At 43.4% G+C, this 23,422-nt stretch overlaps 1 protein-coding gene across 5 annotated transcripts; it reads left to right on the plus strand.

Moving 5' to 3' along the window:
- Positions 1-1,558: 1,558 nt before the first annotated feature.
- LOC307074747 (uncharacterized protein) lies at positions 1,559-23,406 on the plus strand. 5 transcript variants are annotated; one of them, XM_079735031.1, is made up of 14 exons: positions 1,559-6,077; positions 7,614-7,710; positions 7,828-7,944; positions 8,023-8,139; positions 8,218-8,334; positions 8,409-8,477; positions 13,893-13,959; positions 14,089-14,206; positions 15,068-16,865; positions 18,199-18,372; positions 19,468-19,641; positions 21,159-21,332; positions 21,509-21,555; positions 22,803-23,406. In XM_079735031.1, exons 1-14 carry the CDS (start codon positions 5,039-5,041, stop codon positions 23,354-23,356), a joined length of 4,662 nt encoding a protein of 1,553 aa, XP_079591157.1. In that variant the 5' UTR covers positions 1,559-5,038; the 3' UTR covers positions 23,357-23,406. The 5 variants fall into 5 exon arrangements, with proteins under 5 accessions (XP_079591157.1, XP_079591158.1, XP_079591159.1 ...); XM_079735032.1 differs by having other exon boundaries at positions 8,412-8,477; XM_079735033.1 differs by lacking the exon at positions 8,409-8,477.
- The last annotated feature ends 16 nt before the right edge of the window (positions 23,407-23,422 follow it).

Below are 23,422 nucleotides of genomic sequence, written 5' to 3' on the forward strand. Positions count from 1 at the left end.
TAAAGTTGTGTTGTTCGTTTTCGAGCTGGTTTGCTAGAGGCTAATGTAGCTAACAATGACTTGCCAATTTCATGACACAATCAAAAAGTCGCACTGGAAAGCAATAAATGCTCCGAGACCGGAAATTACGTCAAAAGTGCAGCTCGGAAGACACACCATGAATTGACAGAGCTCAGAGCTCTCTGTCAATGCTTCATATTTTAATGAGCTAATTATTATTCATCACTGAGTGAAGTCATGGATCAGCCGCCTATAAGAGGTTAGTCTGGGAGGAGTATGAACTGGGAGGGGAACTGGTCCAACAGGAAGAAGACTAAGATACTGTAGTCCACTCTTATCATTTTTAAGATACCTGCTCTGTAGAATGCTACCTATTGGACTGAGGGCATTAGGGATCAAACCCAGAACCTTCCAGCCTGGAGTCAAGCGTCAGGTTGACGTTAATAATGACTTTTTCTTCTTTTCTTCTTGTGACTCCATCTCCACATCTTTCCCCTCCTTGGGAATGAGAGGGTCTATGAATCTGCGTCTAGGAAAAACACCCTGCCTCTCGTCCAAAGTTAACAGAGACCACAGCGCCCTGTGCCTGGGAATACGCAGTTCATATAAAAGCAGAGGCTGGGAGGAGTATAAACTCGGAGGGGAACTGGTCCAACTGGTTGGTTCATCATTTCCTTGTCATGAGTCGGACGGTTTGGTGTGGCTCACTTCATCACAGCAGGAAGACGACGAAGGTACTGTAGTCCACTCTGATCCGTGATAGACCATAAATATGAATAACTTTGAATCTTATCAATAGGTTGATCATTTTTAAGATACCTGCTCTGTAGAATGCTACCTGTTAGACTGTGGGCATTAGGGATTGAACCCAGAACCTTTAAAGCGTCAGGTTGACGTTAAGAATTAATTTTTCTTCTTGTGTCTTCTTGCGTCCTTGGGAGACTTTAAAGGTTCTTGGGACGGAATGAACTGTTGTTATATTTGCAGTGCGGTATTATGATTACATTATTTAGACACTAACAACATCTTGTTTAGTGAAGGTGGTTAAACGTCATCATGTGCTGGGTCCTGTTCTCTGTGGGCCTGCATCACAGATCTGGTTGTAATGTCATACCAAATGAGGAAGTCCATATATGGTCCTGCCTTCAGAGCGGTTTAACCAGCACAGGGAGCAGTTGGTATGATATCCGCAGGGTGAACTTGATCTTATCAGACACATTTGAAGCCCTTTGAGGCCTTCTGTGTGGAATGATGAATAGTTATTAAATAGTGCAATAGAAACGTCCGGGCAGCATCTCCACATCTCTCCACTCCTTGAGAATGAGAGGGTTTATGAATCTGCGTCTAGGAAAAACACCCTGCCTCTCGTCCAAAGTTAACAGAGACCACAGCGCCCAGTGACCGGGAATACGCAGTTCATATAAAAGCAGAGGCTGGGAGGAGTATAAACTCGGAGGGGAACTGGTCCATCTGGTTGGTTCATCATTTCCTTGTTACGAGTCGGACGGTTTGGTGTGGCTCACTTCATCACAGCAGGAAGACGACGAAGGTACTGTAATCCACTCTGATCCGTGATAGACCATAAATATGAATAACTTTGAATCTTATCCGTAGGTTGGTGACAGTTGTTGACAGGTCATTATGGATCAGGTAGGGGTTAGACAGTACAGAGACGGGTCATTAAGGAGCAGGTAGGGGTTAGACAGTACAGAGAAAGGTCATTAAGGAGCAGGTAGGGGTTAGACAGTACAGAGACAGGTCATTAAGGAGCAGGTAGGGGTTAGACAGTACAGAGACAGGTCATTAAGGAGCAGGTAGGGGTTAGACAGTACAGAGACAGGTCATTAAGGAGCAGGTAGGGGTTAGGCAGTACAGAGACAGGTCATTAAGGAGCAGGTACAGGTTGGACAGTAAAAAGACAGGTCATTAAAAAGTAGGTAGGGGTTAGACAGTACAGACACGGGTCATTAAGGAGCAGGTAGGGGTTAGACAGTACAGAGACAGGTCATTAAGGAGCAGGTAGGGGTTAGACAGTACAGAGACAGGGGTTGGGGTCATCTTGAAGACTCCAGACATTGGGGATTGCACTCAGAACCATTCAGCTACGAGTCAAGTCACCCGGTGACCCTGGGTGGCTTTAACGCTAGGAATCTGGTTAGGTAGTATCTGTGGATACCTGTTGTTATTGTTGCAATTATTATTTATATTTGTACGACCCATATCTCAACCTCTGAGTGGTAAAATGTTTTCAAATTTTGGTGTCCGATAATGTCAGTCAGGATGATTGTGCTGTAAAGTGAACATTTTGTGAAAACTTCAGAAATCTTTCTGAGGGGGAAAAAGTATAGCAACCCCTATGTTAAATTCCCATAGAGGCAGGCAGATTTTTATTTTTAAAGGCCATTTAGTTATTGGATCCAGGATCGATGCATCCTGATAAAGTCACCTAGGCCTTTGGAATTGAAATAGCCCCACATCATTACATACCCTTCACCATATCTAGAGACTGGCATGGTTCTTTTCAGTTAGCCTAATAACTGTTAGTTAGCCTAATGATTTCTCACTGCAAATCAAACCAGCTCATAAGCTAACTGAAATAAAACCATGCCAATCTGCCACTTTATTTAGGATACATTATTCATTCACAAAGAAAATTGGTGGCCTAAAAGGTTGGATATTTCCTCAGTTGTTTAATTAAGTCATTAAGATAGATTTCTAGAAAATGATTTTGTATTCCTCTTTTTAGTCGGCTTTAGCATGGGTGCATAAACTTATCTTACCACTGTACATATTTATCGATTTGCAAAGCTGTTTCCATTAGCGATAGTTGTAACACATTGCGTTTGGGAGTTCAAAGTTTTGAATGTTTGCCTACCAGGAAGAGAACAAGCAAAAACATACAATCGTAAACAAAATTGGCAATGGCTGGAGGAGAATGGTTATATACTCACTTAATGCAACCGACCTGTCAGTCAGGAATCCTGAAGTAATAAATGTAGCAAAAGTATTCAAAGGTGGAATGTAAAGGTACTTTCTTCGCCTAACTTGTTTTGAAGTTACAGTCAACCGTCCCTTGGAACTATTTCCTTGACACACCTTACTAAGAACATAAATGACAATGCAATAATTACGGCAGATTTATTTATTTATTATTTAAGCTGTATTCACAGTGTAAATACTTGTTATGACCGTCCCGATGGATAAAACATTCTGAAACTTGGTGTACACTTGTTACACTTGAGGGGTTAACTAACTGGGTCATATAGAAGCCACCTTCCTGAACTGAGGTCAAAAAATTAGGTCACAGCATCAATTACAGTAATTGCAGACTAAAAATATGCTGTCATTTACATCTGTAAAATACACATGCCATTTGTGGTTACTATTACTATACTATAGGCTACTTTATTTAATTTATAAAGATTCATCATTATTTGTAACTTGTACTTTAAGTTCATTTTATATCAGCTACTTTTTACTTTTACTTAAGTAGATTTTTTAGACCAGAACTTTTACTTGAGTAAAATTTGATCCAAGTAATTATGCTTTTACTCGAGTAGAATATTTTTGTACTCTTTCCACCTCTGATTAAATGCTTCCCATGTTGTAGATAAGTGTGGCTTTGTGTCATTTGGATAACATTGTATTTGACGCTCTAGATGGACTTTAGGGACAGAAAGAGAGCTTCCCTGTTAACTCTCTCTCTGACCTCTGGACATGTAGCGTTGTGACGTCATCTGTTTCAGCTGGGCTGGAGTCAGAGTCCGCTCACCCCATGCTAACGTGGTTTAGACCCATACGTATCTTATTTTAGACAAATGATAGAAATGTGCTTTGAGAGTGAATTATTACTTTAAGTGGAATGCAAAGTGGAGGCACGTCTCTCTGTCTGGGGACAAAGAACAACAATTTATAGATTTAATAGTCAGATACAGGTTTACTGTAATCGTTATTATAAGGTGAATCAACCAGGTTTGCTGTAATCCTCATTATAAGGTGAGGCCACCAGGTTTACTGTAATCCTCATTATAAGGTGAGGCCACCAGGTTAACTGTAATCCTCATTATAAGGTGAGGCCACCAGGTTTACTGTATTCCTCATTATAAGGTGAGTCCACCAGGTTAATGTAATCCTCATTATAAGGTGAGGCCACCAGGTTTACTGTAATCGTCATTATAAGGTGAGGCCACCAGGTTTACTGTAATCCTCATTATAAGGTGAGTGCACCAGGTTAATGTAATCCTCATTATAAGTTGAGTCCACCAGGTTAACTGTAATCCTCATTATAAGGTGAGGCCACCAGGTTTACTGTATTCCTCATTATAAGGTGAGTCCACCAGGTTAATGTAATCCTCATTATAAGGTGAGGCCACCAGGTTTACTGTAATCGTCATTATAAGGTGAGGCCACCAGGTTTACAGTAATCCTCATTATAAGGTTAATGTAATCCTCATTATAAGTTGAGTCCACCAGGTTAACTGTAATCCTCATTATAAGGTGAGGCCACCAGGTTTACTGTATTCCTCATTATAAGGTGAGTCCACCAGGTTAATGTAATCCTCATTATAAGGTGAGGCCACCAGGTTTACTGTAATCGTCATTATAAGGTGAGGCCACCAGGTTTACAGTAATCCTCATTATAAGGTGAGGCCACCAGGTTTACTGTAATCCTCATTATAAGGTGAGGCCACCAGGTTAATGTAATCCTCATTATAAGGTGAGGCCACCAGGTTTACTGTAATCCTCATTATAAGGTGAGGCCACCAGGTTTACTGTAATCCTCATTATAAGGTGAGTGCACCAGGTTTACTTTAATCCTCATTGATGCTGTTGGCAGGGCGCCATGTTGAAGATTTCTGATTGAAACAAGGAATATACAATATTAAAAACACTTGCATTAGAACTAAGAGTTGTAACCCACTTTTGACCATTAATATACAAGTTAGATACAGGACTCGCTTGTTCAGAGTTCACCTATACTCTGCACAACTTCCCGCCGTCTGCTAAATGCCCACAATGTAAATGTAACAATAAAGTAATGTTTGAAAACTTGACATGTTTTCTAGGAATGGCCTCTGCTACATCTGGGTCTGAGGAGGTATCCTCCTGTCCCATCTGTCTGGATGTGTTCAACAGCCCAGTCTCCACACCATGTGGACACAACTTCTGCAGAACCTGTATTACAACGTTCTGGGATGACCAAGACCGGTACAAGTGTCCCGTTTGCAACGAGCTGTTCCACACAAGACCTAATTTACGGGTCAATACCCTTTTCTCCGACATAGTTGATCAGCTAAGAAGGTCTATACGAGTCAAAGAGCAGCCTTGTGTTGAGCCAGAAGTTCCCTGTGACATCTGTACTGGGACCCAGCTGAAGGCCGTGAAGTCCTGCCTAGTGTGTTATACCTCTTACTGCCAAACCCACCTGAAGCCACATCAGAGAGTCGCTGGCCTAAAGAAACATCGGCTGGTCGACCCTTTGGACAGTCTGGAAGACAGGATGTGTAAGAAACACAACATACTTCTGGAGCTCTTCTGTCAGACTGACCAGGTGTGTGTGTGTGTGGTGTGCAAAACGAGGAACCACAAGTCCCATCCTGTTGTACCTATGGAGGAGGAATATGAAGTGAAGATGGCCCAACTGGGGAAGATAGAGGCTAAAGTTCAGCAGATGATCCGTGAGAGAAAACAAAAGAGTCAGGACATCAATGACACAGCGAATCACAGCAAAGCAGAAGCAGACAGAGAGATGGCTGATGGTCGGCAGGTCCTCACTGCTCTGAAGCGCTCTGTTGAAAAGTGTGTTCAAGAGAAACTGAAATCCACAGAGAAAGAAGCTGATGACCTCATCAAAGAGCTGGGGCAGGAAATAGAAGATCTGACCAATATAAGCTCAGAGGTGAAGCAGCTCTCAAACACTAAAGACCACCTCCACCTCCTCCAGACCTTCAGATCCCTGAAGGATCCTCCAGCCACCAGGGACTGGACGAAGGTGGAGTTCCGTCCTCCGTCATACGTAGGGACACTGAACAAGGAGATGAAGAAGCTGGTTGTCCAAGAGCCAATGCTAAAGAAGTGTAAGTGTCTGTTTAGTTTGATTCATCACAACACACAATAACTTTTGGGATGGAAAGTCCATCCGCACAGCAGGAGGTGACGTTCATTCAGATCCTCCTGGGAAGGAAGATGATGGCTGACATCATGTGTCAACCGTCACAATTAACCCTGCTTGTATACAACCAAACAGGTATTACATTGTTATGTTATGCATTGGATAGTTGGTAATGTTGTGATTATGATCAGACATAATCATGATAATAATCATGAAGCTAACGTCTGGGCTCAGACTAGTAGTTTTGGGATACTAACAATAATTAGACAGAAACAGACATTACTCTTTACTTGATTTATTGACAATAAAGTATGGGCGTTTCCTTTGTCCTAGTATGGGCGTGTCCTTTGTCCCGGTATGGGTGTGTCCTATGACCCAGTATGGGCGTGTCCTTTGTCACGGTATGGGCGTGTCCTATGTCCCAGTATGGGCGTGTTCTTTGTCACGGTATGGCCGTGTCCTATATCCCAGTATGGGCGTGTCCTTTGTCCCAGTATGGGCGTGTCCTATGTCCCAGTATGGGCGTGTCCTTTGTTCTAGTATGGGCGTGTCCTTTGTCACGTATGGGCGTGTCCTTTGTCCCGGTATGGGCGTGTCCTTTGTCCCGGTATGGGCGTGTCTTTTGTCCCAGTATGGGCGTGTTCTTTGTCTTAGTGTGGGCTTGTGCTTTGTCCCAGTATGGGCGTGTCCTTTGTCCCAAATGTCCCAGTATGGGCGTGTCCTTTGTCCCAGTAGTCCCAGTATGGGCGTGTCCTTTGTCCCAGTATGGGTGTGTCCTTTGTCCCAGTAGTCCCAGTATGGGCGTGTCCTTTGTCCCAGTATGGGATGGCTGTCGCCTTGCGTGGTGGCCTCTGCCGACGGTGTTTCTATGGGTGAACAAACCATTGTCAGTTTTGTTCTAAATGCCTTAAAGGTAAATGTAAAAATATAAAAGCAATGGAATAGGGACAGGCAGACAGCACGCAGACAGACAGAGGGACAGGCAGGCAGACAGGGCGCAGACAGACAGACAGACAAAAAGACAGACTGTCAGGACGCAGACAGACAGACAAGGAGACAGGACGCAGACAGACAGACAGACAGGCAGACAGACAGGATGCAGACAGACAGACAGGCAGACAGGACGCAGACAGACAGATAGACAGGCAGACAGACAGACAGCACACAGACAGACAGGCAGACAGACAGGATGCAGAGAGACAGACGCAGACGGACAGCATGCAGCACGTAGACAGAAAGGCAGCAGACATACGTACTACTCTATCGTGACAGTGTGTAGATCTAGACATAGATAGTGTTAGAGTGTATAGATCTAGACACAGATAGTGATAGAGTGTATAGATATAGATATAGAGAGTGATAGGGTGTGTAGATCTAGATATAGAGAGTGATAGAGTGTATATCAGACAGGAGGAGGATAGGAAGTCTTCACTGCAGTAATTTCTCATTCGGTACTCATACAGAATCCACAGAAACAATAAGTAGTTGTGTTTGTGTCCAGATCTCCAGTCTACTATGGATGAGGAGAGAGAGGAGGGGGGTCCTACCTCTAAGAACACTCTGTCTGGGGAACATGGCCGCCGGAGCAAAGCTAAGAGGTAAGGAGAGGATCTCTCTGTCTGTGACTGGTGTCCCTCTCAGAGCTCAGCAGTGATATATCATGACTCCATCATTAGTATGAGTAAAAGCTGTGCGTGTGTTGTGTTGTGTTGAAGCCCAGAGCAGCAGGAGAGAGCAGACTCCCCTGGATCCAGCTGTGACTCCTTTGAGAGTGACCAGTCTATGGAAAAACCTATTCGTTTTAAAGATGGAAATCAGTCTATTGGGATGAGGTGAGGATTTATAAATCATAAATCATAACAATAAAGTTTGTATCAAACGTCCATAATTCCTGGTTCTTGTTTTTCTAGAAGGGTCCAACAGGAGAGAGCAGACTCCCCTGGATCCAGCTGTGACTCCTTTGAGAGTGACCAGTCTATGGAAAAACCTATTCGTTTTAAAGATGGAAATCAGTCTATTGGGATGAGGTGAGGATTTATAAATCATAAATCATAACAATACAGTTTGTATCAAACGTCCATAATTCCTGGTTCTTGTTTTTCTAGAAGGGTCCAGCAGCTGAGAGCAGAGTCCCCTGGATCCAGCTGTGACTCCTTTGAGAGTGACCAGTCTATGGAAAAACATATTCGTTTTAAAGATGGAAATCAGTCTATTGGGAAGAGGTGAGGATTTATCAGAGATCATAAAGATACAACTTCTATCAAACGTCCATAATTCCTGGTTCTTGTTTTTCTAGAAGGGTCCAGCAGCAGAGAGCAACAGAACAACTGGAACAACCTGTTAGGTTTAAGGATGGACGACGGAGGTAGGAGATTCAAAGAGACGATGAAAATAGACCGGTTGGTTGTTATCAGACTCTATCGATACTGATGTTTACAAGTCAGGGGAAATATAATAGATTGTGTGTCTGTGTGTGTGTGTGTCTGTGCGTGTGTGTGTGTGTGTGTGTGTGTGTGTGTGTGTGTGTGTGTGTGTGTGTGTGTGTGTGTGTGTGTGTGTGTGTGTGCGTGCGTGCGTTCATGCATAAGTGTTTGCGTGCTAGACGTGTGTGCATGCGTGTCAAACATCGTCCATGCTGAGATGGGAGCAGTGAGAGTTCCACCAAACTACCCTAAATTCAGCCCGCACATCCGTCGTAATTGCCGCCGTTAATGCAAAAAGATGCATATTGCTTCAGAAAACGATCTTGATAATGTATTTAATGTCGACCATCAAAACAGACCACAAACAAGCCTTATCAAGCGGTAGGATACACTGCTGTCAATCAAACATCGGCAGCGTCAGAGACATTGGAGGGGACTCAAACTCCAAGGAAAGCTAGCCTGTATCCCTTGTGCGGACCACTCCATATCACAAACCATTTTTCACAATTCTTCTATTCAGTGGCGGACTCAGACTGTTTGAAGGGCAGGGGCGAAAAAATTAAAAGGGCACATTCTGCCCAACACGGGCCCCCACCAGCGTGCAAAAGCTATGATGCATCATGTATGATGAAATAGTCCTCATCCTTGATTAAGATAAGCATTACATTATAAGGAGATCTAGATAAAAGTAATTAATGATGTGGTACTGACAATTACAATTATAACCACACCTCTATGATAAAACCACACAGGAAACTATAAAACATTTACAATATTTATTCAACAAACACAGCAAAACACAGGGGGAACTATAAACATGTGTTTCACAAACAGACGTGATAATGACAATGAAAGCTATGATTTGGGAGCTTATTTGTCAGGGGACGGAGATGGTGGGTGGTGGAGTCATAGGAGAATTCTTCTTTTGGCCGTGTGTTTGTAGATGTCAATGACCTTGTTATAGTCAATTGGAATATCCCTTTCGATGGAAAGCAGCAGAAGATCCGAGAGCCTACTTTCCCCACATCGGTTTCTGAGCTGGGTTTTTATTAGCTTCAGTTTAGAGAATGATCGCTCTTCTGAAGCAGTTGTCACCGGGATTATTGCATATTTTTTTAGTAGCAAAGTCAGACCAGGGAAAACTGATTGCACATCATTGTCTTTCAGGCACTTTAACACAGCTTTCACGTTGCTGGGGGGAAGAGCATATGATGAGTGGAACACCTTGAGCTCGGTGACAACATTTTCTTCCTCCGCATCATAAAATCTGCATACATCTTTGATAGATCGAGCAACTCTGTCATTTGTCATGCCTTTCCAGTGACTTGGGATGGTAAGGCAGTGAAGGCCTGAAAGAATTAACCCAGTTGGTGTCTCATCCTTCCCCTTGAACCTCCGGTGTAGCTCCTGCGAGAGTGTATCAAGGAAGGTAAAGAAAACCTTTCCTCGGTAGTGCTCCTCCAGGTCTTGGGCTTGATAGTCCTCCGTAGCAGATTTGGTGCTGTATTTGTACTTTTGGGGTACCTTTCTGCGTCTGGCTTGTCCAGGAATTTCATCTGGAACCTCAATTCCTGCTGCCTCTGAGTTCCCTTTTGCTTTTGAAAAAAGGACCTTGAACTCTTCATCCTTCCTCATTGCTTTTACTCTCTGTTTAACTCCCTCCACAATGGTGTATGATGTTGTCAAGTCAAGGTCTTTCTTCTGCAGTGAAGCAGATGCGATGGCAGTCTCATTGAAAATGGGTGTGGTAATCTCCATGCATAGAATGAACTCAAAATCTATGCTACGCAGGAGCATCCTGGCATCACCTGCTGCAGCGTCTGGTGGATCACTGTCAGCCATGTTCTGAAGCAGCTTAACGACGGCAGAAAGAACCTTCTTCAGGGACCTCAGAGCGTCTTCTCTGCATGCCCACCTTGTGTCAGACAGCCTCTTCAATTCACAGACCCTTTGGTCAGGGTACATGGACTGTTGCATTTTAACAAGCGTAGCATGGCGTTTTGTAGATCCGGCAAAAAATGTGTATAGACTTATCACTAAGTTGAAAAACCTAACAAAATGCTGGTTTGATTTGGCACTCTCAACCAAGACCAGGTTCAGACAGTGGGCATGGCAGTGCACGTATAAAGCTTTGTCATTATGGCTCTGAATTCGCGACTGCAGACCCTTGTAGCTTCCACTCATATTTGCAGCTCCATCGTAGCCTTGGCCCCTGACATCTTCCAATTTCAGTCCATTCTCTTCAAGGAGTGTCATTACAACCTTCTCCAATTCCTTTCCTGTTGTTCCTGTCGCATCGCAAACTTGTAAGAATCTCTCCTTGATTTCCATCTGATGGACAAAGCGTACAACGAAGGACACTTGTTCGACATGGGAAACATCAGTGGTCTCATCCAAGAGAATGGAGAATAACTTTGACTCATCTATTTCTTTGAGAATTACTCTTCTGACATAGGTGGCAAGGGCCTTGATAATGTCATTCTGTGTCTTATAGGACAACAGCGACATCTGTGTTTTTTTCTGTTGAGACTGGATATGGGTTATGTCATCAAGGTGCCTTTTGAGGGTGGAATCATATTTTGCAAGTAGCTGAACAAGTTCAAGGAAATTTCCTTTGTTCAAAGATGTTCTTCTTTCATCATGACCCCTGAAAGCCCCATCTTGCCGTGCAAGATACAGTGTGATGTCTACCAGCCTTGTCATTAATTCCGTTTCGTTGTCGCTCCTGTTCTTTTTTGGCTTTTTCTTCTATGTCTGCCCTCCTGAAAGCTTCTTCCAGTGGTCTTTGTCTGAAGTTGCTCCACCTTACCATGCTTACCATATGTGCTTCTGTTTGTTTATGTTCCTTTATTTTTTCTGTTCCTTTTTTCCAATTGTTAACTCCTACAGTTCTCCAGTTTGTTTTATTCTCATACTTTTCCTCTTTCAAGAAAAGGCGGCAACTAAAACAAAACATATAATCATTTTCCACAGAATATTCTAGCCAGGGATTATCTTGATACCACTCCCTGTGGAATGAACGGCCATCTGTCTTTGGATAATTTACAGCTGGTTGACAAGGTCCAATAGAGCAACAGAACTCAACAAATCTCCCAGAGTGGGGGTCTATGTTGTGCTTTTGAACATGAGCTGGATCAGTGGGAAATTGTAAGGACGACAGAAGAGCAGTATTCATGTTATTTGATGCTGTGTCCATTGAATCATGTCCCTCCCTGTCATCATTTTCATCCTTGCTTGGCTTAACTCCTTCATCATTTTCGTCGTCATCATCTCTCTCCCTGGTATCATATTCGTCATTTCCCTCTCTAATATCTTCATCTTCGTGATCCTCTATCTGCCTTGCATCTCCTGGCTTTCTGATATCTCTGTGGTTAGTAAATTTAAATGTTTAAGTCAAATGTTTTTTTGTGCAAAATTAGCGTTCTTGACAATGTTACAGATAAGCTTAAATATGCAACAGACTCTCAGTTATAATCCAACATATGGCTCTGTGTGACAAGCCTTTACATGCATTGCCTTCTTAAAATTGTGAGACCCCTTCACTTCAGACTCGATTGAAACATTTATTAAATTCATGTTTTAAAAGGTCTCTGATTTGCATATAAATGAATTGGTGCTGAATTGGTAGTAACATTCTAATATGTAGTGTGTAATTGATCCTTTGCTAATCTGAGAAATATAAATTCCCAAATTATTCAATTTAGTATAAATGCCTGTTTTTTTAATCCAGATTAATTGTGACTTTATTTAACCGTAGGGAGAGCATCACAGCACAATTTTAGGAAAAGTCAAAGAGTGGGGGGGCTTAATATTTTCAAAAAGTATAGTTATGGGCAAATTAAAAACTGCCACGGGCGGTTCTAGTGTTGAATTGAGTCCATACAAAAACGGAATGCACTATAGCTAGCAATGAGATGACTTGGCATACCTTTCTCCTTATTTCCTCCCTGGCTGTTGCAGCTCTGGATGATCCAGAGCTGCTTTGAAAGGATGGATCCAGACTGGATCCATCCTTTCAAAGAAGAGCTACCTCTTGCAGCATTTTTCAACTCCTTCTTTATGTCTTTCAGCTTTCTTTCTCTCCTTGGCATTCTGTAATAATAGGGGTAGCCCAATGCTAACCCCACTCTTAAATTAGCTAGTTCCTTTGCTAGGAATCCAGGCAATGTATACAGCTATCCTATAAAAGCACTTGCAGTGTACATTAGTATTTAGTGATGAATCATTGGTGTAGATCAATCTTTACAACTTAAAGAAAACGGCTGTATCACCTGCCTCACACACTGTAAGATGCCAGAGAGTAGCAACTCTGTCTGTATTCAGCATGGATATTAAGCCCCCTCTGTGACCTGAACATTCTAAATGGGGTGTGGCTAAAACTGAAAAGGTAAATGAAGGGAATAGATCTTTTTTATAGATCATGAGGGGCACGAGGGGGGGCGGTTGCCCCCCCTGAGTCCGCCACTGCTTCTATTGATGAATACATACAAATATTCACAGTCAAAACGAGGCTTCAGATATTCCCAACAAAGTTATACCTGTCAATCTGGTACCCTCGCTCATCATTATGTATACATCATGGACAAGAGCAAGTCATCTAATCCATGTCACACATATTAAACGGCTGCCATTTTTACAAAGGCCTTCATGTATCCAGGCATGATAGGATTGTGGACATTATATCAGAGAGTTTACCATCCTTATTTTCTCCAACAGTGTCAATGCATATAAATTGTGTTGTTAGACAACAAATGTTTTCCAGGTGCTTTGCAGAAACGTCTGTGTTCTCTAATTTAAATGCCACCAGGCCTGATATTACGATCATTGATGAGAATAATAGAAATGTGTTCATTCTGGAAGTAGGATGCTGTTTGATTCATGTCTAGAGGAGGCTTACTTAACAAAGCTGGTAAAATATAATCCTCTTGTACAACAAATATCTGGCCTTGGCTACAAATGTCAATATCTGGTACTGATCTTCGGCAGCCTGGGCCATGCGCATAGGCCTGTCATTAGGGGATTCAGGATGGTTGGATTTACAACTTGCCAAATACTGCTCAATATCCTCCATTATTGGAAGCCGCCACATTTTGAGGAGATGTTGTGTGTATCCATAATATGCTGTTTGAACTGTCATCAGACCCACATTGAGAGATAATGCCTGAGCAATGTTTTGTATCTGTAACCTTTATTTCCTTATGTACATTTACTATGAATTGCGGATATAAATAAAGTAGTTAAAATGTGTGTGTGTGTGTGTGTGTGTGTGTGTATGTGTGTGTGTGTGTGTGTGTGTGTGTGTGTGTGTGTGTGTGTGTGTGTGTGTGTGTGTGTGTGTGTGTGTGTGTTTTCCACAGACACCAGGTGAGGTCAAAGGTTACCAGTGCTCAGTCTGTACAGCAGCATCAAACAGAGCTGATCAAGGTGTGTAAATGTCCACCAAGTCGTTTGACTTCAGCTCTACATGATCATTAGAAAGCATCTCTTGAGGTGCTCCCAGCGGGACATTAATCCAGGACAGTAAAGTTCTCCTTGATGTTTGTTCTGCTACAGAGGGCTGAGCAGAATAGAGACGCTTTCCTAGACAAGGAGCTGAAGACGCTCTGGACGGATCTCTTCCTACATTACCCACAATGCTCAGAGAGTCAGAGGGAGGAGGAGGAGGTGGATGGTAAGAAGGAGGTGCAGAGGAGGCGCGCCATAGAGGGAGTGGTGGACATCACAAAGCTCTGCCTGACGGAGATGAACCAGGAGGAACTGGCCGACACACTGTGGGGCAGTTAGAGACTCTTATCTTGAAAACAGAGAGGAAACACACATTTTGAAGAGCAGTAGGAGATTATTATTTGTTCTGTTCAGACTAAATGACATAATGTGAGACATTTCTAACTTTGATGCGGAGATATCTTTCCTCTTTGAGGTTAAATAGTTTGATCCAGATATGTAGGTTTAGGTGGGGTATCAGGTTAAATGGTTTGATCCAGATAGGTAGGGTTATTGTGGGGTCTCAGGTTAAATGGTTTGGTCCAGATGTGTAGGGTTATTGTGGGGGTGTCAGGTTAAATGGTTTGATCCTGATATGTAGGGTTATTGTGGGGGTGTCAGGTTAAATGGTTTTATCCAGATATGTAGGGTTATTGTGGGGGTGTCAGGTTAAATGGTTTGATCCAGATATGTAGGGTTATTGTTGGTCTATCAGGTTAAAGAATGTTAAACATTATACTGCAGATCAACAGCAGAATAACTCAGTGGAAGAGTTGCAACACTGTCTTGTTATATCAGCATAGCAAGTCACTTTACCCTGATTCACTATCATTATTAATATCATTTGACCAATCATATTTGTGGAAATGACAAAATAGTCCTGAACATTTTGAATCTATAACATGCAGTCCTTTCCACAAACAGCTTCTCCGACCACAAGTAATGAAGCCACTAAATATCATGAAGTTAATAATTAAAAGGAAATATTGACCTATTTCCACTGATGTCACTTTCCACTAACTGACGTCTTCTTCTGTTTCTCTTTTAGGATCTGATGCTGTCGAGTGCCAACATAAAATCAAGTCTCATTTGAAGAAGAAGTTCAGGGTTGTGTTTGATGGAATTGCTAAAGCAGGACATTCAACACCTCTGAATGACTTCTACACAGAGATCTTCATCACAAAGAGAAGCAGTGGAGAAGCCAACAAGGAACATGAGGTCAGACTGATTGAAACAGCTTCCGGGAAACCAGCCATGGAGGAAACACCAATCAGATGTGAGGACATCTTTAAACCCTTACCTGGACGAGATCAACCAATCAGGACAATGATGACAACTGGAGTGGCCGGCATTGGTAAAACCGTCTTAACACACAAATTCACTCTGGACTGGGCTGAAGGCAAAGCCAACCGGGACATACACTTCACATTTCTCCTCACTTTCAGAGAGCTGAATTTACTAAAAGGGAAAGAGTTTAGCTTGGTGGAACTTCTTCATCACTTCTTTATTGAGACCAAAGAAGCAGGAATCTGCAGATACGACCGGTTCCAAGTGGTCTTCATCTTGGATGGTCTGGATGAGTGTCGACTTCTTCTGGACTTCCAGAAAACCCCGATCTGTACTGATGTCACAGAGTCCACCTTGGTAGACGTGCTGCTGACAAACCTCATCAGGGGCGACCTGCTTCCCTCCGCTCGCATCTGGATAACCACATGCCCTGCGGCAGCCAATCAGATCCCTGATGAGTGTGTTGACATGGTGACAGAGGTGAGAGGGTTCACCGACCAACAGAAGGAGGACTACTTCAGGAAGAGATTCAGAGAGGAGACGCTGGCCAGAACAATCATCTCCCACGTCAAGAAATCACGAAGCCTCTACATCATGTGTCACATCCCAGTCTTCTGTTTGATCACTGCTACGGTTCTGGAGGACCTCTTCAAAACATCCCAGATAGGAGAACAGATGCCCAAGACCGTGACCCAGATGTACAGCCACTTCCTGAGGGTTCAGTCCATGCAGGCGGACATGAAGTATCATGGGAGAGCTGAAACAGATCCAAACTGGAGTTCAGAGAGCAGGGAGATCATTGTTTCTCTGGGAAAACTTGCTTTTAACCAGCTGGAGAAAGGCCACCTGATCTTCTACGAGGCAGACCTGGTAGAGTGTGGCATCGATATCAGAGCAGCCTCAGTGTACTCAGGAGTGTTCACCCAGATCTTTAAAGAGGAGTTTTGGCTGTACCAGGACAAGGTGTTCTGCTTTGTCCATCTTAGCATCCAGGAGTTTCTGGCTGCCCTTTATGTCTTTCATTCCTTCATCGCCACTGGGGTTAATCTGCTCTCAGAAGAACAACAAACCTCTGGTAAAGATGAACTCCTCCTGTACCAGAGGGCTGTGGACAAGGCCTTACAGAGTGAGAATGGACACCTAGACTTGTTCCTCCGCTTCCTCCTGGGCCTCTCTCTGAAGACCAATCAGAAGCTCCTACGAGGTCTGCTGATAGAAGGAAAGCATCAGCGGACACAGCAGTCCTCAAAGAACAATGAAAAAACAGTGTCTTACATTAAGGAGAAGATAGATAGAGATCTCTCTCCAGAGAGAATCATCAATCTGTTCCACTGTCTGAATGAGCTCAACGACCGTTCTGTAGTGGAGCAGATCCAACGGTCACTGACATCAGGAAGTCTGTTCAAATCACATGTCTCTCCTGCTCAGTGGCCAGCTCTGGTCTTCATCTTACTGTCATCAGAAGAAGAGCTGGAAGTGTTTGACCTGAAGAAATACTCTGCTTCAGAGGAGGGTCTTCTGGGGCTGCTGCCAGTGGTCAAAGCCTCCAAAACATCTCTGTAGGTTCATTAATAACATGTATCACAATACACACAACACAATATACCTGGATAGCAGAATATAAAACTTATGATAACAGAAAACATCTTTCGAGGTTAACTTATAACATGTATCTCAATATAAACAACGTTATATTGTGTAACCAGGTTGAAAGTGAAACTGAAAAGCTCTATTTATTATGAAATAATAAAATAATGAAAGAAGAATTCAAATATGTAGCTATATGTATCAATAAGTGATTATTGATACAGATAGATCCATAAATGTACGTTATTGTTAAGAAAAAAGATAACCAATTATTTTAAAACATTTTAACCTTGTTCAGTACGTTTGGTTACATGGAGGATTTGGGTTTAACCAATAGGATGGGTTTATAAAGACACTTCAGGGTCATCAGGGGGAAGGGTGAGAGGTCACCATTGAGCGGGAAAAAGGAGAAGGACGGAAGAAACAAAGGAGGAGAGTACTTTATTCTCTGTAGAGATCGCCCAGCGAAATGATATTTAAACATTTACTTACATTAGTTGTAACCAGTAGCGGTGCCAAAGAATTACGATTGCGTGAGCTACGTGGGGCTAGATTGTTTAAAGCAAGGGCTAATACATTTTGACGCAAAAATAATACTACACTCTACAATATGATACGAATCAACCAATCTACTCAAACAACCAGCTGCAACGGTCATCATCACTGACGCAAATGAAAAATATGATCTCATACTTCAGTTTTGTTACATATAAGTCAGTACGATGTCTTCATATAATAATATATATATATAGTATTATTATTGTATTATTGTGCCGATCACGGCCGTGGTCGCCAAGTGCTGCAACGAATCCTGGGAGGGTCGGCGGCAACGAGGTTGTGGGCAACAGGATGTGTGTTTCAGGTGTGTGTGTGTGTGTGGTGTGTTTGCATAAAGTCTTTCTCAGGGTCGTGCAGAGTATGGGACACGAGAGTTGCAAACTCTTATAAATTGGGCTCCTGTCTGGTTGTTCCCATGCTTCTCGCCACATTATTATTAAAAACGTATTTTTAACATTAATATTTGACTGGGAGTTTTGAGAGGGGGGACTTAGAGGGGGCTCAGGCTTTTTAGGGGAAGCTTAAGCCCCTTGCTAGCCCCCCTCCCCTTTGGGTCTCAAACATTACAAAAAAACTCCATTATTGAATACAAATAAGGATCTAATGTATTGACTAGTATATATTGGTTAAATTAATAAAACATCTCTAATTAAAGATTTCGAAACAAGTCCTTCATTATTTTCATAGTAAACGCCTCAAGTTACTTTAATCACAGTTCCTAACATGTTCTGTTTATTGTGTGTGCAGGCTGAATGGCTGTCATCTGTCAGAGAGATGCTGTGAAGCTCTGGCCTCAGTTCTCAGCTCCAACTCCTCTAGTCTGAGAGAGCTGGACCTGAGCACCAATGATCTGCAGGATTCAGGAGTGAAGCTGCTCTCTGCTGGACTGGGGAGTCCACACTGTACACTGGAATCGCTCAGGTCAGTTTTCTTCAATGGTCAAACAGTTACATCACAAGTTCCACATCAGAGGACGTTGAACAGATTTACCTCCAGAAAGTTAACAGGTCTAAATAAATAAGTAGAATATGTCCTCTCAGGGCTCAAGACACATTTTCTACTGGTGCCACTAACTTTTTAATTTGGTGGCACCCTAACAAATGTGGTTGCACCCCTTTATTAGACGTGAAAATGTCCTTGGTCACGTACCTTCCATCTGTGTCCATTCATGTGAACAGATTCACTCACTTTAAATAAGCTGTTTATACTTTGATTGCATAGGGGGTCTTTTTCTGTTTTTACCGCCAGCGCCTCGACATCTCTTTTCTCACCAACCAACTCTTCATCCTTCTCCTCCTCCTTCTCCTCAATCAAATATCTACTAATAATAACCGGCTGCTGATTGGATAATATTCTCCAATTAGGATTTATCTTCTTCTCTGGTTCATCCAGAATAGTGCATTTCTCTACAGGCTCTTGAATAGCGCTAGTGCTGCGGTGACATTTCAATGTAACTTTGCAAAAAGTTCAAACCACTATTTTAGTTTTCTGATCAAAGCAAAGTGTCTTCATGGGAACTTAAGTGGGTCGTGTTTCCCAATAGAGCGATCACACCAGCGCCGCAATACAGCCACGCTTTAACACTGAACTAAACCTTGGCTGTCTGCGTCATCACAGCACCACTGTCACTCATCTTATCAAGCACAAGACCTAAATCTCACTCTATTTGTGTTACCATAACAGTAAAAGGTGAACATTGGATTCAGTTTGTTAATCATGGTATAAGGTGTATGCTTTATTGCATTCCTTTTCTTCTCATAATCATGTTGTCAGACAGTAAGTTGGACTTTAGAGTTTTTAAGTAAAGTTTAATAACATTTTCATCTTAGAACTGGCTCTTTTTAGGGACATTTTCAGGAGTTTGTTGAATATTTATTCATCTGACCACTTAGTAAGTCAAATTTTGAAGATCTACTGTACTGACATTTAGTTAAACTAATAAAACATGTATATTAACAAATTTTGAATAAAACATTAAACCCAGTTCCTAACATGTTGTGTTTATTGTGTGTGAAGGCTGAGTGGCTGTCAGCTGTCAGAGAGATGCTGTGAAGCTCTGGCCTCAGTTCTCAGCTCCAACTCCTCTAGTCTGAGAGAGCTGGACCTGAGTACCAATGATCTGCAGGATTCAGGAGTGAAGCTGCTCTCTGCTGGACTGGGGAGTCCACGCTGTACACTGGAAACTCTCAGGTCAGTTTTACTCAAAGGTCAAACAGTTATACCACTAGTTCCACATCAGAGGACCGTTATATAACTCAGCTTATAACTCAGTACCTGTGATGACCACATCCATGACTTTGGTATCATTGGAGAAGTATCACCTTGTTGTTTAGGTGGAGAGTGAGATCTGCAACTTTTCAATTACAAATATGAACATAAACTCAAAATATATTAATAATGAATAGGATACAGAATAATATTGCAGTGTAGTGGTGCCAGGAGAAGTCGGGATACTCTTAATGTCTTAAAAGGCCCTGTGTTATTTACAGTGACATTAAGACTACTCTTGGATGTTGAGTGCACCCATCAATGGGCCATTAATGTTGGCACATTGTCACTTAACTTCTGCTGCTTGGACAGGATTGACTTTGCATCAGTGCTGGCCCACAGACTATAGGGTGAGACCACTACATTATTATGCAGTCTGAGTGAACTATTCCTGATTCCTTAGTCCATCCACAAAATAGAATTGGACAACTACTCTCCCCGTGTAAGTAGCCAGTCGTTTATTCAGTAAACTGTCTCTTATAACAGATGATGTAGGCCAGAGTGCTACCATTAGAAAGTTAACATTATTTGTCAAAGGGGGTTTGCAAATATTACTGCAAGGTATTGTATGTTACTTATCTTAAATGTATTTTAAGTTTCACATGAACACATTTTAAATTCTAATAGGTTAAGTTGTTTTTGTGAGCACTGCTTCATATAGTAGGTCTGAACATCACTGACTGCTTTAATGAGTCACTTAAACCGTTAGAACGGAGCATGAATCACAGGAAGGCCTGGGCCCGTCCAGTGATCTTTCATTTGTTTTCTGACATTAAAATGTCTTCACCTTTTTGGGCCATCACCAGTTTGCACCCCTGATAATAATACTTTTGATCGTGTTAGTGGTTTACCTGATTGATCTATAATCTAGATGGTAGTACAATCTAACCGAGTTCTCGGTAAAGGTGATTCTTTAATCAAGTGAAATATAAAGAAGCCAAAAGCCCTGTCGTTAAGTGGACCTCGCTCCACAGCGGAATAGAGACTAGGGCTTGGGGCGCTACAATACTGATATATTATGTGGCCGTTGAATACCCGCTTGTTTCCGGGAAGGCCTTCTTCCATGGGTGGCGCTGTGGCAAATGGTCCCAATCCAAAGGTGGTGTGGTTTAGAAAACCTAATGTATTACGTGTGAGAAGCTTTCTCTTGGCCATCTTCAACCGCTAACCAGAAGGAGCTCCACACATCCACACACACCTCGCCGCCGGTGTCCCTTCACTGGACCAGGAAGTGCTTCATAAAAGGACCGTCACTAAGGCAACGGCACTTGTGTTTGGAGTAGGATGTTCACAAACTGGTTGGCAGACCAGAAAAATACAGGATTTGACACGTGTGTGTGTGTGTGTGTGTATGTGTGTGTGTGTGTGTGTGTGTGTGTGTGTGTGTGTGTGTGTGTGTGTGTGTGTGTGTGTGTGTGTGTGTGTGTGTGTGTGTGTAGCTTGTCTGGCTGCCTGGTCACACAGGAAGGCTGTTTATCTCTGATCTCAGCTCTGAGCTCCAACCCCTCCCATCTGAGAGAGCTGGACCTGAGCTACAATCACCCAGGAGACTCAGGAGCTGCGCTGCTCTCTGCTCTACTGAAGGATCCACACTGGAGACTGGACACTCTCAGGTATGGAGAGGACAGCTCCCCACTCAGGGACAAAGTCTCCTACAAGTATTCATGCCGCTGCTAGATGAAGTGGTTTGAAAAGGCAGCTGTAACTCATGTTGTGTACAATGTTATGAGACGGCCGATGATGAAGGTGAATGTTTCAACATGCTGCTCTCACTTTGTTTCTCCCCCAGTGTGGAGCACGGTGGAGTGTGGAGGCTGAAACCAGCTCTAAAGAAGTGTAAGTGTCTGTTTGATTCAACACATCACACAATCACTATTGAGATGGAAAGTCCATCCACACAGCAGGAAGTGAGATCAGATCCTACCGGTAATGAAGATGATGGCCGACATCATGTATCTTACGTCTATTAATACTGTCGACCGTCGCAATTAGACCTGCTTGTATAAAACCCAGCAGGTATTACATTGTTATATTATGTATTGGATAGTTGGTAATGTTGTGATTATGATCAGACATAGTAATGATAATGATCATGAAGCTAACATCTGGGCTCAGACTAGTATTTTGGGCATACTAACAATAATTAGATGGACACAGACTTTACTCAATTCAATTCAATTCAATTTTATTTGTATAGCCCTTAATCACCATTACAGTCTCAAAGGGCTTAACAGGCCAAATATTTACTCTTTACTTATTTATTGACAACTCGTAACCGTGGCTCTCCCACATAGCGACCGTACATCCACTGGCTAGCTCAGGTTAGCTAGCGGTGAGCTACTGTGCACAGCGATGGCACTACTGCCCCTAGTGGTGGGATGTAAGTATCCCCCCATGGGCGTGTCCTTTGTCCCGATATGGGCATGTCGTTTGTCCCAGTATGGGCGTGTTCTTTGTCCGGGTATGGGCGTGTCCTTTGTCCGGGTATGGGCGTGGCCTTTGTCACAGTATGGGCGTGGCCTTTGTCCCAGTATGGGCGTGGCCTTTGTCACAGTATGGGCGTGGCCTTTGTCCCAGTATGGGCGTGGCCTTTGTCCGATACCGCCCATCTGTGTTCCTTCATTTGAGTTTCACACGTTTTTATTTCATATGTGCGTGCGGACGTGGAGATGGGTTGTGACATACGATTGGTTACCAGGCGGCCAATGTCAATGGCCCTTTAATTTAAAAATAATAATATATATTATTTATTGTTTCTCGGCGACCCGGTACCACGTGAGTCCTGACCCGGTACCACGTGAGTCCTGACCCTGTACCACGTGAGCCCTGACCCGGTACCGGGTCCCGACCCATAGGTTGGGGGCCGCGGCTCTCACCGATGATTTCAGGGGAGAGGGCCGGAGGAGGCGGACTGCTGAAGCGTTGCGTGGCGGCGCCCCGCTCCTCAGACTTAGCGGGGAGACGCCGGCTCTCACTACAGGAGGCTGAAGCTGGTCCTCCTCATTAGATGATAAGACACACACATCTGAACACTCCCCAGTGTCTCTGTGGTCAGCAGCTCATCATGTCTGGTTCTCCCTCAGATGCCTGTGAACTCACACTGGACCCCAACACGGCCCACAGACTCCTCTCTCTGTCTGAGGACAACAGGAAGGTGACGTGGGTTGGAGAGTACCAGTCGTATCCGGATCACCCAGAGAGATTTGACTGCTGGGAACAGGTGTTGGGTAGAGAGGCTCTGACTGGCCGCTGTTACTGGGAGGTAGAGAGGGAAGGAGCTGTTGGTATAGGAGTGACATACAGAGGAATCACAAGGAGAGGAGCGGGTCATGACAGAAGGCTTGGATGGAACAACAAGTCCTGGAGTCTTTATTGTTCTGATGATTGTTACTCTACCTGGTACAACGGTAGAGAGACAGCCCTCCCTCTCCCCCCCGCTGGCTCCACCAGGGTAGCAGTGTATCTGGACCGGCCTGCTGGCTCTCTGTCCTTCTACAGAGTGTCCCCAGGTGGAGGAGGGTCCTCAGACACACTGACACACCTCCACACCTTCTGGTCCTCCTTCACCCAGGAGGACCTCCTCCCTGGGGTCGGGGTATGGGGGCGGGGGTCCTCAGCGTCTCTGTGTCGGTTGTAGACACACACACACACACACACACACACACACACACACACGAAGGGTGCGTGATGGGGCTGAGGGGGG

This window comes from Pollachius pollachius (genome assembly GCF_949987615.1).
Source record: "Pollachius pollachius genome assembly, chromosome: 4".
Taxonomy (NCBI): Eukaryota; Metazoa; Chordata; class Actinopteri; order Gadiformes; family Gadidae; genus Pollachius; species Pollachius pollachius.